The sequence below is a fragment of the Triticum dicoccoides genome, chromosome 6B (genome assembly GCF_002162155.2).
Source record: "Triticum dicoccoides isolate Atlit2015 ecotype Zavitan chromosome 6B, WEW_v2.0, whole genome shotgun sequence".
NCBI classification, from domain to species: domain Eukaryota; kingdom Viridiplantae; phylum Streptophyta; class Magnoliopsida; order Poales; family Poaceae; genus Triticum; species Triticum dicoccoides.
This window is the reverse complement of record NC_041391.1, coordinates 380,632,740-380,645,702: the sequence shown is the minus strand read 5'-3', so window position 1 is coordinate 380,645,702 and position 12,963 is coordinate 380,632,740. Positions and strand designations below refer to the sequence as shown.

The window sequence follows — 12,963 nt, the reverse complement described above, 5'->3', positions numbered from 1 at the left end:
TCTTCGTGTACGCATCCAGATCAAAATCCATTTGAATCAATACATTTAGGCATGTTTGGATAGTGCGGTTACTCAGGCATATACGTGCACGCTCACGGGCCGGCCGCAGATACTCCAATACGTATATGTATGGTCTATACATAGGAGCGGGTATTCGGCGACATATGGATGCGAACTTGCCGGCATATAAGTACAAGAATACGTAAGTACATACGTATCTAAGCTAGCTAAGCCGCCTACGTACGTGTGGCCAGAAAAGTGTGCATGCACACATATTAGTTGCACCAAGATTTCATGCATATCCCTATGCAAGCATGACAAGTATGTGCCTGCATGTGCCATGCAAAAGTATTTTGCCATTGCATTATGACTCATCTTTGTTTATATAGCCTGTATCAAAACTCATTAGAATTTTTATTATTTTATGCAACAGTGCACAAAAACTCATCGAACAAGGCAGTGTATATTTTAGGCATTAAGATCTATAGAGATAGATCAAGGAGGCTGCTTGGCTTAAGCCAGAGCACGTACATAGATAAAGTGTTGAAGCGAAGAAAGGGTTCTTGCCACTCTCACATGGTATAAGGCTAAGCGAGACTCAGAGTCCTTCGACATCTGATGAGCGAAGCAGGATGAGTAGGATTCCGTATGCCTCGGCAATCGGATCCATCATGTATGCCATGATATGTACAAGGCCTAATGTTGCTTTTGCAATAAGCCTAACAAGTAGATACCAGGCCAACCCAGGTGAGACTCACTAGGCAGTTGTAAAGACTATTTTGAAGTACCTGAAAGGACTAAAGAGATGTTCCTTGTTTATGGAGGTGAGGAAGAGCTCGTCGTAAGGGGTTACGTCGATGCTAGTTTCCAAACTGACAAAGATGATTGTCAATCACAGTCCGGATTCGTGTATGTCCTGAGCGGAGGAGCAGTGCACTGGATGAGTTCCAAGCAGGATACGGTGGTTGATTCTACCACAGAAGCCAAATACATTGCGGCTTGTGAAGCTGCAAAGGAAGGTGTTTGGATCCGGCATTTTCTGGATGATCTTGGTACTTTCCCAGCCTCGGTGAAACCGTTAGACCTTTATTGTGATAATTCTGGTGCCATCGCACAAGCCAAGGAGCCGAGGAATCACCACAAGGTCAGACACATAGATCGGAAATATCACCTGATACGGAAGATTGTAAAGAATGGTGATGTAGAGTTATGCAAGATCCACACGGATGCAAATGTTGCAGATCCGTTGACTAAGCTGCTTCCACAACCCAAGCATGAGGGGCACGTTAGAGCTATGGGCATTCGATGTCTATTTGATTGACTCTAGTGCAAATGGAAGACTGTTGGAGATATGTCCTAAAGGCAATCATGTATGATGATATTTCCTATGTGTTTATGAATAAAGATAATCCTTTTACATTATCAGTGATGTGTATCAGCAAGTACGTGACTTGTTTGTGGGACTATGCATTGTATGATGATTGTCCTAAAAGGTCCCTAGTCGAAAGGGTTGTGTGGACGCACAACCAACTAGACTAGCATATGACACAGTCAATGGCTTGGTCTCACTAGCCATGGAGCATTGGATGCTAACCAAAAAATATGGACTTGGAAAGGTCTGGTCGAATTCGACGTATTCAGATCCGAGTTGAGATAAGGTCCGAGTCGGACAGACCCAACTATGAGACGTAGCGATATGTCATCTGTGAGTCTCTAGTACAACAAACGTTCTATGTCCTAAGACCTGAGCTGGCGCATGTACTCGGGATGGTGACAGACCTGCTTTGGGCCGACCAAACGCTACTCCGTAACTGGGTAGTTACAAAGGTAGGTTTCAGGCTTGTCCAGACCCATGCTGCAAGACATGGTCGAGCAAGATGGGATTTGCCCCTCCGATCAGGAGAGATATACTCTGGGCCCTCTCGTGTGATCCGACCAGGATAAGCATGGCCATGCGACAAGGATTATGAGATAATCCGGATAGTGGTCGGTATCACTGGAACGAGAAAGAGGTCGGGCTAGCACAAGGATGACAGACTCGCCTTGAGCCCGACAACATATATCGTGTGGCAAAGGGAACAGAAGTGTGACATGTTGTATAGGTTCGCCTAACCAGCTTCATAGTCTGCCTGGTGGTCGGCACACCTTGCTAGAGGCCGCTACCAACCGTGCAGGTCGGAGGTGATCCGAACTGTGACCAAGCCGACTTGGACCTAAGGGGTCGCGCGCTTAAGGGAAGGAACCTACGAGGCCGGTTCATAGGACACTCGTCGGATGTGATCCGAACTGGACTAGGAATGTGACCGAGTAGACTTGTGGGCTTTAGGGTCCGTGCGAGGCCCAGGTGTTGAGCCCTGGACGAACGCCTATATAAAGTGGAGGTGCGGCACACTCAGGCGGTTGATCGCTTCGGCGCTGCAACTAGGGTTTGCATGTGTTGCGAATAGCCACCTCCACTCGCGACCGGTTGTGTGATCGGACCTAGCAGTCCGCCGCACGACGTTCCTCCTGCACGCGCGGATACCGTTAGAGGCGATGCACTTGCGCCGCTCCGGCGAACTTGTACGTGGGATCGGACGACCGGCTGTTCGAGGAAGATCGGACGAGGAAGAGACGATCCACGCGGACGCGCTGCCCCAACTCTTCTTCTGCTGCACGACACTGCGCGTCTAGTGGTAACGATCCGTGATCCATCTCCCTTAGCATGTTCCTGTTGTTCTGCGCGTAGGAAAATTTTAATTTGCAGTCGACGCACCCTACCGTAGAACCCAACAGGTTTCCTGTATATCTATCACCGATAGCCCCTCGTGTTCCAACTTGCCACGGTACCCCCGCCTGTGTATTCGTGTTATAAGAACCTGCAAACAATGTCATTGCACTACGTAAGTAGAATACGATTTTGAAGTCCACAAACATGTCAACTGTCCTTTTTTGATCATGCATCGTAACTAAGCTCGCGTACTGCTCTATTAGTGGCAGCAATGGTCCTGTAGAAATGAGTTGATTGTACTCTGTTGCATCCCAAAATGGAGCTTGTGGCCTTCCATAAAACCATGAGTCAGCCCTGTCTTCATGATTCATTTTCTCTGCTTTACACACTGTGTTTTTGGTAATTGCACGAATAAGAACACATCATTACTCGGTATTTTGAATTCCATTTGTTTGTTGTTTGCACATAAAAGGAAACATGACAATCTTATCACATTTATGTCGTAAACAACTATTACAGCATGGCAAGTAGGAATTATCGTAGGCGTGCATTTTTCAGATGATAGGGCACGCATGTTCATCCTCTTTTCTACAATCTGGATGACAACTAGTTTGTCGAACTGATGGCAACTGATAATATAATATGATGGCAACTGACGACATAGATAGGTGGCAACTGCCGACATATGTAGGTGGCAAATATTTTTTTTCACTTCATATGACCTACCCAAAATTGCTCTGTTCTGCCCTGTTGTTAGTGAATCTCAAACATCCTCTTCAAACACCTGCTGACAGTATCTGAAACCTAATTTCTTAGATCATATCCATGATAGAACATGGCAAATTTGTGATCGTTGGAGGGCAGAGGAGAATAAACATGAACAGCCAGAACTGTGGATCCAGTCGCCATCTACATGGGAAATCTACGACGGGGTCGGGAGGGAGAGTGGATGGGAATTTGGGAAGGAGGAGGAGACATGTTTTCTGACCTGTGAGCTTGTTGTCATCTTTTTCCGTCGATGGGGGGTGTGGGCGCTAGGGATCTGATATGGTTGCCATGGCAACTAGAGAAGGAAGCCGACGGAGGTAGGGGAAGATCTGTCGATGCAGAGGTTGGAGATGACGACGGGCGGTGGCAATGTGATTCGAACGCGGGGATTCGACCGATGGGCGCGTGAGGTTGTGCGGGCAGCGGGTTCGCTCATCCGGACGTGCGGGCGATCGAGCCACACACCAGATGTGCGGGCTATGGATGGGAGCGCCCGGACGCCGTCGTGCGGGTTGGTCCGTGTCTATGCCACACGGGCGTGTGGCACACACCCCTTAAATACCACACATGTGGTGGTTATCCGCGTCTTTTTTTAAAGGTGAATCATGTGCTAGTTTTTTTGGATTCTCAGTAATAAATGAGACTGTAGCCTGGCTCCATCGTCCAAATCAGCAAAAGAAACACCTGGAACCAGATCCAGCCGGATTCCTTGGCCGCGAAGGGCCGAGACGAGCATGAACGTGGCACGCGCGTCCAGCCAGCTAGGCGTACCGTGGGCTGCCTCTCGAGTTTTGGTCGGCCAACATCAAAATAGCTGTCGCGTGCGTCGGTTGCACAAGCGCCCGCAATTCCCCTCCCTCTCCCTTCTCTTAAACCAATCAGACGCTAGAATCCTTGGCAATTCGCCGCTCCTCCGATCCGTTCGTCGCCGCCGGGATCGACCATGTCGTACGCCTACCTCTTCAAGTACATCATCATCGGCGACACAGGTTCGCACAATCTCTCCCCTGCCCCTCCCGAATCTCTCCCGTATGGCCCCTGGGTAGGAATAGGATCGGATCCGCGAGGCTGCTGAGCTGCTTTCTTGGCCATGCGCGCCGCTTGCTTCGTGCGCGTCGTGATTGCTTTTCTTTTCTTTTTGCAGGCGTGGGCAAGTCATGCCTGCTGCTGCAGTTCACCGACAAGAGGTTTCAGCCCGTGCACGACCTCACCATCGGCGTCGAGTTCGGCGCCCGCATGATCACCATCGACAACAAGCCCATCAAGCTCCAGATTTGGGACACGGTTCGTGCTCCACGCCGTGCCCTTTCTGTTACAACTAGCAACTCTTGATTCAGATGCAATTTAATTTTGGCCAGTATAGTTATTTTCCCTCCTACTGCTTGCAGTATTGCCCTCCGCGGAGTAAATGAAGCATACATTCCTTGCTTTATTGTCTTGTCATATGCTACTCCTCCCATGATGTAAGACGTTTTTTTGACTCTAGTGTAGTGTAAAAAAAAGTCTTACATTATGGGACGGAGGAAGTAGTTTACAGTATATCTAGTAGTTATGGATCACTCTCTCTGGTCAGAAAAGGATGCCCCATTTGGGCATTTGCTGCTTTGGCACGGATTCTAAAAACCAATTTCCATCTCTCTATTGGTCACCAACTTCCGTTGTACTCCCTCCGTCCGGAAATACTTGTCATCAAAATGGATGAAAGGGGATGTATCTAGACGTATTTTAGTTCTAGATACATCTCTTTTTATTCATTTTGGTGACAAGTATTGTTGGATGGAGGGAGTAATATTTAATATATTTGCAAAGCCTAATAAATGATTATAGTAATCCAGTGTTTCCCAGATAAACCTACTAGTATGCATTTCTTGAGACGGTCTAAGTAGTACGTATTCACCAAGGTGTTTTTTTTAGTTAAAGTTCTAATGGTTTGACTGCATTTCCCCCCAATATGGGGACACTTTTGTACCGAAGGGGTCCTTTTGTGGCCACTTAACTTAAGAGTTTCGCACTCATGTTTATACTTGTTCTTTTAGCTTGTTCATCATACCATGTTATGATTTGCTTTTCCTTAGTTACATAACAAGTTTTGCTGTTGACGACTGCTTAACTAAATTGGCATGTGATTTTGCTTGGGATTGCATGTTTCTGTAGTCCAGGATCCACAGTGGTTATTGAGTTCGACTTCACAGAGCCCTCCATCTCATACCTATCATTTCTTCACATTACAGGCTGGCCAAGAATCATTCAGATCTATAACAAGATCATACTACAGAGGTGCTGCTGGTGCTCTTTTGGTTTATGATATCACCAGGTACAGTAGGTTTGGGAATACAACACTTTTTGTGTTCAAATTTCTGCATGCTAATGGTCCTTCCACCTGACTGTCCATACTTCAGGAGGGAAACTTTTAACCATCTTGCGAGCTGGCTAGAAGATGCAAGACAGCATGCAAATGCCAATATGACAGTGATGTTAATCGGAAACAAATGTGATCTGTCTCATAGACGGGCTGTCAGCTACGAGGAGGGTGAACAGTTCGCCAAGGAGCATGGTCTAGTCTTTATGGAGGCATCTGCAAAAACAGCACAAAATGTTGAGGAGGTGATGGTTTATTCCTAGTGTGCTTTGTGGGATTACACTTTTTAGTTTGTGCCCAAAAAGAAAACTCACATCTTTTTTGTGGTGCAGGCATTCATTAAGACGGCTGGAACAATATACAAGAAAATCCAAGATGGTGTTTTTGATGTATCTAATGAGGTGAGTGTTAAATTGCATGAATTTTCTGTTTATCAAATAACCAAGTTAAATATATTGGTCTGGTCTCCTTCTGGTGCCATACATAACTTGTACTCCTCTGTTCCTAAATATATAAGTCTTTTTAGAGATTATAATATGGACTACATATGGAGCAAAATGAGTGAATCTACACTCTAAAATACGTCTATATACATCCGTATGTAGTCCATATTGGAATCTCTAAAAAGACTTATATTTAGGAATGGAGGGAGCATAACAGTTTTTTACTGGAGATCTTGTCATAAGAAAATGCAACAAAATGGCTTTGGGGATATGTTGCTTGTTGCATGTGACACCCAAGAGGGTATCTTATCAGGTTGTAATCATTTAAGTTTTGGTAGGAGGACAGGTGTACTTGGGCAGGTCAACAAACTTTTCTGTGTTAGTAGTAATTGGAAGTGTGATCATGTGCTTCTCTTAGCATTTGATCATCTAAGCATCAGGGGATGAGTGTGGATAGGTGATTAGATGAGTCTCCAGTTATATATTCTCTCTGTTCTTGTCTCCTGTATTTTTTGCTTTGTGCCATTTATTCATTTGTCATTGGCAGCTCCTTTCGTTCCATTCGATACCCCATAAATGCAGCTTTTCGTCCTTTAGTAGTGTTGGCGAATAGATGAAACCAAAGTTTGATTTACATTCATTCTTCTTCTAAGAACGTCTCTTCTGCTTTATTCTGAAACAGTAGTTGTTTTCATTTCCTGTAGTGCTGATTGACTAGGCTAGCACTTCTCCTCCCCCAAACTAATGTTCTCAATGTATAATGTTCTTTCCTTATTCGCTGTAGTCCTACGGAATCAAAGTTGGCTATGCTGTCCCCAATGCATCTGGAGGTGGTGCTGGCTCGTCCTCTCAAGCAGGTGGCTGCTGCAGTTAAGCAAGTTTACGACCAAGTCCTATGATGTGAGACTGAAAACAGCTGCCCAGGTTGTTGTCCTTCCTTCCGCCATTGACGGTGTAATCAGTGAGCAAATGTTCATCAATGGTGCTTGTCTACACTGCGCAATCTTTATGTAAAGCAAACATCTATAGTTTCTGTCCATTTGTCTGTAACGGTGTGGCTATTCATTTGTTCGATGTAATAATGCTTTGTAGACTACAGACATGGCTGTGCAGCAATCGCCCTGATCCATGTCACAATATTTGCCCTGATCCTTCCATTGCGCAGTATTTGTCCACGCTATTTGTGCTTGTTGTTGATGATGCATTTAATACTTGTCCAATAGCAATAGTCACAACCATTGTTCAACTTTGTCGGATATTACTCATACTTTGTCGGAACATACCAGATAAATTTCCTAGAAATGGGATTCATGACACAGTAATAATCACAATATAAAGATAGCACACTTTTGAACACCCGCAATATAAAGCTAGCACACTTCAGAACATCAGTCAAACACCAACAACATAACATAATTCCACATCAAGAACAGCTGGTACAGCCAATATCAACGTCTTCTTGGCTCTAATAAGAATATTGCTCCGTACAAGTAAGAAACCAGATTACACTGCACACAAGCATGCAGTGCAAAATTTCCAAGGTATAACATAGCTCAGCGCCCCCTGCCACGACCGCGCCCACGACCACGGCCGCGCCCACGACCCATAGGTTTCCCTGCATCCAGATGAAGGAAGGGGTGTTCAGAGGACGGCGCCAGTGATAGTGCATAAACAAAATAGAACACAGAAAGACACTAATACCAAACCTGCAGTAGGCTTCTTAGGCTTCACCCTTGGTGTTTCCTCAACCAGCAACGTCTCCAGGTTTAAGCTGTCAGGAAGGATGTAATATCGAATGTTGTTTCCCCTCACACTAAGGTGGTCAAGGGTAACAGGATTCTTCCCTTTCAATGTGAGCTTGACAGTCTTCAGATGAGTATTCATGCTGATGTCGACGCCTACAAAATAGGCATGAACTCAGGACACATGCATACACTACTAATGAATACACTTCAGGATGATTACAGGCCATAATACAAAATGATGAGAAAGAAAATCATATCAGAGGACTGACTGACAGATTAATTGTAACTAAAATATGGATATGAATGCAAGACTAGCACTTCTGAAACCAGAATCCACTACTTTTACTAAAACAACACAGCTCATGCCATTTTCAAACTCTGTTCCAGCAAAACTCCTATATGTTCACATTAGATACTCAATAACTTGAAAAAAGTTGAAAATACAAAACAATATTTCCTACAACCTTAACATGTGGTTTACATCCAATACAAATTTCGAGTGTGTAGATATCACAGGTAGGAAACATCAGAAAGTACTAATGAAGTGAGATCCGATGAATGAGATATGTAAAGTATTTGAGGACATTCCTAAAATCAATAACCAACATGACTATCTAAGCTGCAGATGTTATTATTCAAAAAGGAAGATCAACTTTACTTATCTGAAGTCGTTAGAACTTCATAACATAGTAAATTGTTCATTGCTATATCAGAGCAAGTATAATAGGATGACATAAGAGGTGCCATATCATATTTATGATGAGTTGGAGGAGAGACAAGAGAAACGGGCTATAAATTAGTTGCTAGCTCAGCACAGGCTGCAAGAAGCACTGTCAGAGAAGGAGAAGGGACAGGTAGTGATAAAGTAGAAAATGCCTATAGTTAACTAGTACTCCTATATGGGTTGGCTTTTAGTTAGGCTATACTCCCTCCTTTACTAAATATTTGTCTTTCTAGAGATTTCAATAAGTGACTACATACAGAGCAAAATAAGTGAATCTACACTCTAAAATATGTCTATATACATCCGTATGTGGTAGTCCATTTGAAATTGATAAAAAGACAAATATTTAGGAACGGAGGGAGTAGATGACATGACTACTATACAGAGCCAGCAGTTGGCTATGCTATTAACCATGCTCTCAAACGATGCCAGCTCATGAAGGAAACATTATATTCTTAGCATTTTTACTGCACAGAATTACATTTGCAGAATACATTTCAATTAACTAGCTTAACATCTTAACAAATCTCTACTCCTAATGGAGCAGTTGGTGAATAGTCTCCACGGTTTTTTTTCGCTGGTTTTTTTTCGTCTCTCCTCCCACCACCCCCTGGTCCATCGGTTTATTTTTCTCTCCACTCTTTATTACAACCAGGACTTTCCTAATGTATAACAAATCACGGATCTAACTTCCTTAAATTATTCATATCAATCGATTCCTTTTATTGGTTCAATTTGTCTTAGGAAACAAATAACAATTTTTTAAGAAACAAATAATAGATTTGAACCTAACTTTCCTAACTTATCTAAATCGATCGATTTCTCTCATTAGTGAAATTTGTTTTAGGAAACAAATAACAGAGACGTCACAAACTTTCCTCCCAATAAATAGTTTCTTAACATTTGCAAACTTTCCTAATCAGACACGTCACAAACGGGCAGGTACTGATATCATGTTACCAAACAATAAAACCCCATTTGCATAGAAATCAGTTCAAAATCCTAACTTTCCTAAATTTTTACCTTTCCTTGATAACATCCAATATTTCCTATGTTTTCCACCTATTGAAGGAAATCACCCCTCCATCGATATTAGCATTTTTTTGGAATGAGATCTCCGGGTTATGATTTTTTTGCGATTCTTTTCAATTTTGACCTCTCCTTCCGCTCCGGCTCCTTCTCGCATAATCACCTCCACCACAGTCAGCTGACGCCACCCTAGACCTCTTGCCTCTCCACACCTTCTCCGCCCCCTCCTCCTCATACTCCATTGACAATCCCTCCGCCACGTTTGTCCACAGCGGTGTCGAGGGCATGGCGCAACAGCGTACCAGTGGTAGAGCAGCGCATAGCAGCAGGAAGAAGCACGCAGCAGGCGAGGCGAGCAGCCGACGATGGAGGGCAGAGATGCGGCCGGCGTGGCTGAGGGGGCGGCCGACAGAAGATGGCCGCGACAGGAGGCTGCGCGAGGCAGGGGCGCGACAGCGGGGCGAGCGAAGGGATAGGCGGCAGCAGACGGGGCGAGCCCAGCGAGCGAGAGTGTGACGCGCGGCCAGGGTGTGCGTCGCGCGGGGCACAGTGGTGCGATGGCTGTGGCGAGCGTGATGGCAACGGCGGGCGCAACGGACGCGATGTGGCACGTGCGTGGGCATGGAGAGCCAGAGAGGGAGTGGCCCCGCGGGCGCGGAAGAAGAGCTGAAGGCTCGGGCATGGGCTCGCATAGGAGCGGGCATGTGCCACGGGGTCAATCCGAGGAGCTCAGTGGCTACCCCTGCAATGGCCATGGCGGACGGCGGTTCTCGGCCACGGCGAAATACCTAAGGAGAGCAAACGAGAGGGGAAACTGGGGAAAGGCAAGAGGAGATCACGCCGGTGTCAATGGCACCCTAGGGGAAGACAGGGGAGCTCGGGGCGGCGCGGATCGAACGACAATGTCGCGGTGGCCGAAGGTTGAGGAAGACAGCAACGACGTCGATCTGGGGGTGCTGGACTTGATCTCGTTGGCGCAGACCAAGTAGCGGAGGCATTCGGAGCTCCTCGACAAGCTCCTAGCCAGCAGGGAGGGCAGTGGCCGTGTGGACGGGGTCGGTCATGGTGGCCGTGGCATCTGACTTCGTCCAGATCACCGGGATCGAGTGAGCGAGGAGGAGAAGTGGATCTGGGAGGGGGCGTCGAGGAGGAGTGAGGCCATGGGGGCAGGGGAGGCAGGGCGTCACCCTTATCCATTCCCCTTCGATGCCGGCGAGGTGGTCGGGGAACAGGAGAAGACGACCGTGCGGGGACTGGACCACTGGGCCGGTTCGGTGACAAGGCCCGGAGGGTAGGGGGAATCCCCTTTTTCATCTTCCTTTTGGTTTTAATGTATTCTAATCCGTTTCTCCTTATTAACACCGTTTTTTATTTATTCTTATATCAACTAAATGGATTTTGTTAATTGTGAAACTATGCACACAATTCGAGCACAATATTTTTAGGTGGCACAAAAAGTTTGGGCCCAAAAGGAAATACATAAAATTAGGTTTATATTTAATTGGTTATGTTAACTACTGTTGGACCTCTTATTAATTTGACAAGATTTAATTTTTGGGTCAAATAATGTTGGGCTCAACATGTCAAAGATCAGTGGAATTTATAGAATATGGTGGACATTTTAGTTTTACTGTTTGACGAAATAATTTATTTGACTTCATTTTAAATTTGAATTGGGCTTTAATTTTTATCAAGTGGCAGTTTGGCTTAGCAAGCCTAATGACATGGCATCATTAGGAGGAGGTCACTGTAGCTAACGACTTGAGGTGTTACATAATCTTCCCATTTTTGAAATTTCATTGTTAAATGATTGGGGAATGTATCACACTATCCATTAGTTCAGTCAAGCTCACCACAAGTCCACACATTATTGCCAATTGAGTGAGTCTTATTGGCGGGGAGAATAGGCTATGTGTGTGTGTGTGTTAGAGAGAGAGAGAGGGAGAGAGAGAGTGAGGAAGAGGGAGGGGGAGAGAGTGTGTGTGTGAGGATTTGATGGTAAAAAAGGTCGCCAATGTCGTAATATTGAACTCTTAAAGTTAATGTGGCCCCGTTGCAACGCACGGGCGTTCTTCTAGTACAATTAAATCTATAAAATGAATTAACATGCTCTCAGTCACCAGATTTATCAAGCCTGTCTATTAGACAGGCGTATACAGGGACTATGGAACCTATAGATGCTGCAGTCTCAACCAAGAGCATGTAACTTTAAATGGACGTGGAAAACAAGACTAAACAATCAACCATGAAAAGATTTGCAGAACCAAGCATGTGGCAACATGAAGGTAAGTACAGCTAGCACATGCTGAGTTTATTTAACATGCTATATTACCTTGTATCAAGTTACAGACAGAGTAATTCTATAGAACGAATGTCAAAATACACACTATTAAAGCTTACTTAGCAAGGCATAGAAAACTGTCCACCTGAAGTTTTCCTACAAAACCTAATATATTCCACCAGGGATTCAAAACATGAAAAAGGTAATTCAGTAAGAAAATACTCCCTCCATTCACAAATATAAGATGTTCAAACCTTTTTCTAAATCAGATGTATATAGACACGTTTTAGTGTGTCCGTTCACTCATTTCAGTCAATATGTAGTCCGTATTGAAATATCCAAAACATCTTTTATTTGTGAACGGAGGGAGTACATTTTAGGTTTCATTTATACTTTCTTTGCCATTTCCATTTCAACATCCGGTAACCTACTCATCTGGTCATCAACATCTTCTCATCGCTCAACAGTTATCCAATCTATGTTTGGTTTACCACGACATAAGCAACATTACCTACTGAAATCAGGATAATTAATCAAACAATTCCCATCAGAATTTGCTACTTCTACTACTAGTAACCTGAGTAAGTAAACTATACGAATAGATGCAACATTAAGAGATACACATAAAAGCTTAACCAAAAACAAAAATACAGACAGCTGCAGGATACGACTAAAAGGAAGGCTCAAGTGCACACTAGCTCGAGATGGCAGCAAGCAGATGACAGCGCTGAAGACCAACAAACAGCCCTGCTATGTCCATGGTTCCAATGACAGAGACAGAGGCTTTGCACAGAAAATCAAGTGGCTTCTTAAAAGTCATAGCAAACAGGCGACATCGCGCTGGCACCGTCACCAAATGCATCGAACCAAACAACTGAACAACCCACCACCTCAGCAAAGAACG

General features: G+C 44.7%; 1 protein-coding gene and 1 pseudogene across 1 annotated transcript in view; one reads left to right on the top strand and one right to left on the bottom strand.

The window, feature by feature from the left end:
- Positions 1-4,260: 4,260 nt before the first annotated feature.
- Positions 4,261-7,460, top strand: LOC119326765 (annotated as a pseudogene).
- A 142-nt stretch (positions 7,461-7,602) lies between these two features.
- The window catches only part of LOC119326766 (small nuclear ribonucleoprotein SmD1a), a 6,185-nt gene continuing 824 nt past the window's right edge, over positions 7,603-12,963 (bottom strand). The window contains exons 3-4 of the mRNA XM_037600381.1: positions 7,987-8,178; positions 7,603-7,895 (exon numbers count right to left, since the gene is read on the bottom strand). Of these exons, the coding sequence (XP_037456278.1) occupies positions 7,834-7,895; positions 7,987-8,178 (254 nt within the window). The 3' untranslated portion in view covers positions 7,603-7,833. The remainder of the gene's footprint in view (positions 7,896-7,986; positions 8,179-12,963) is intronic.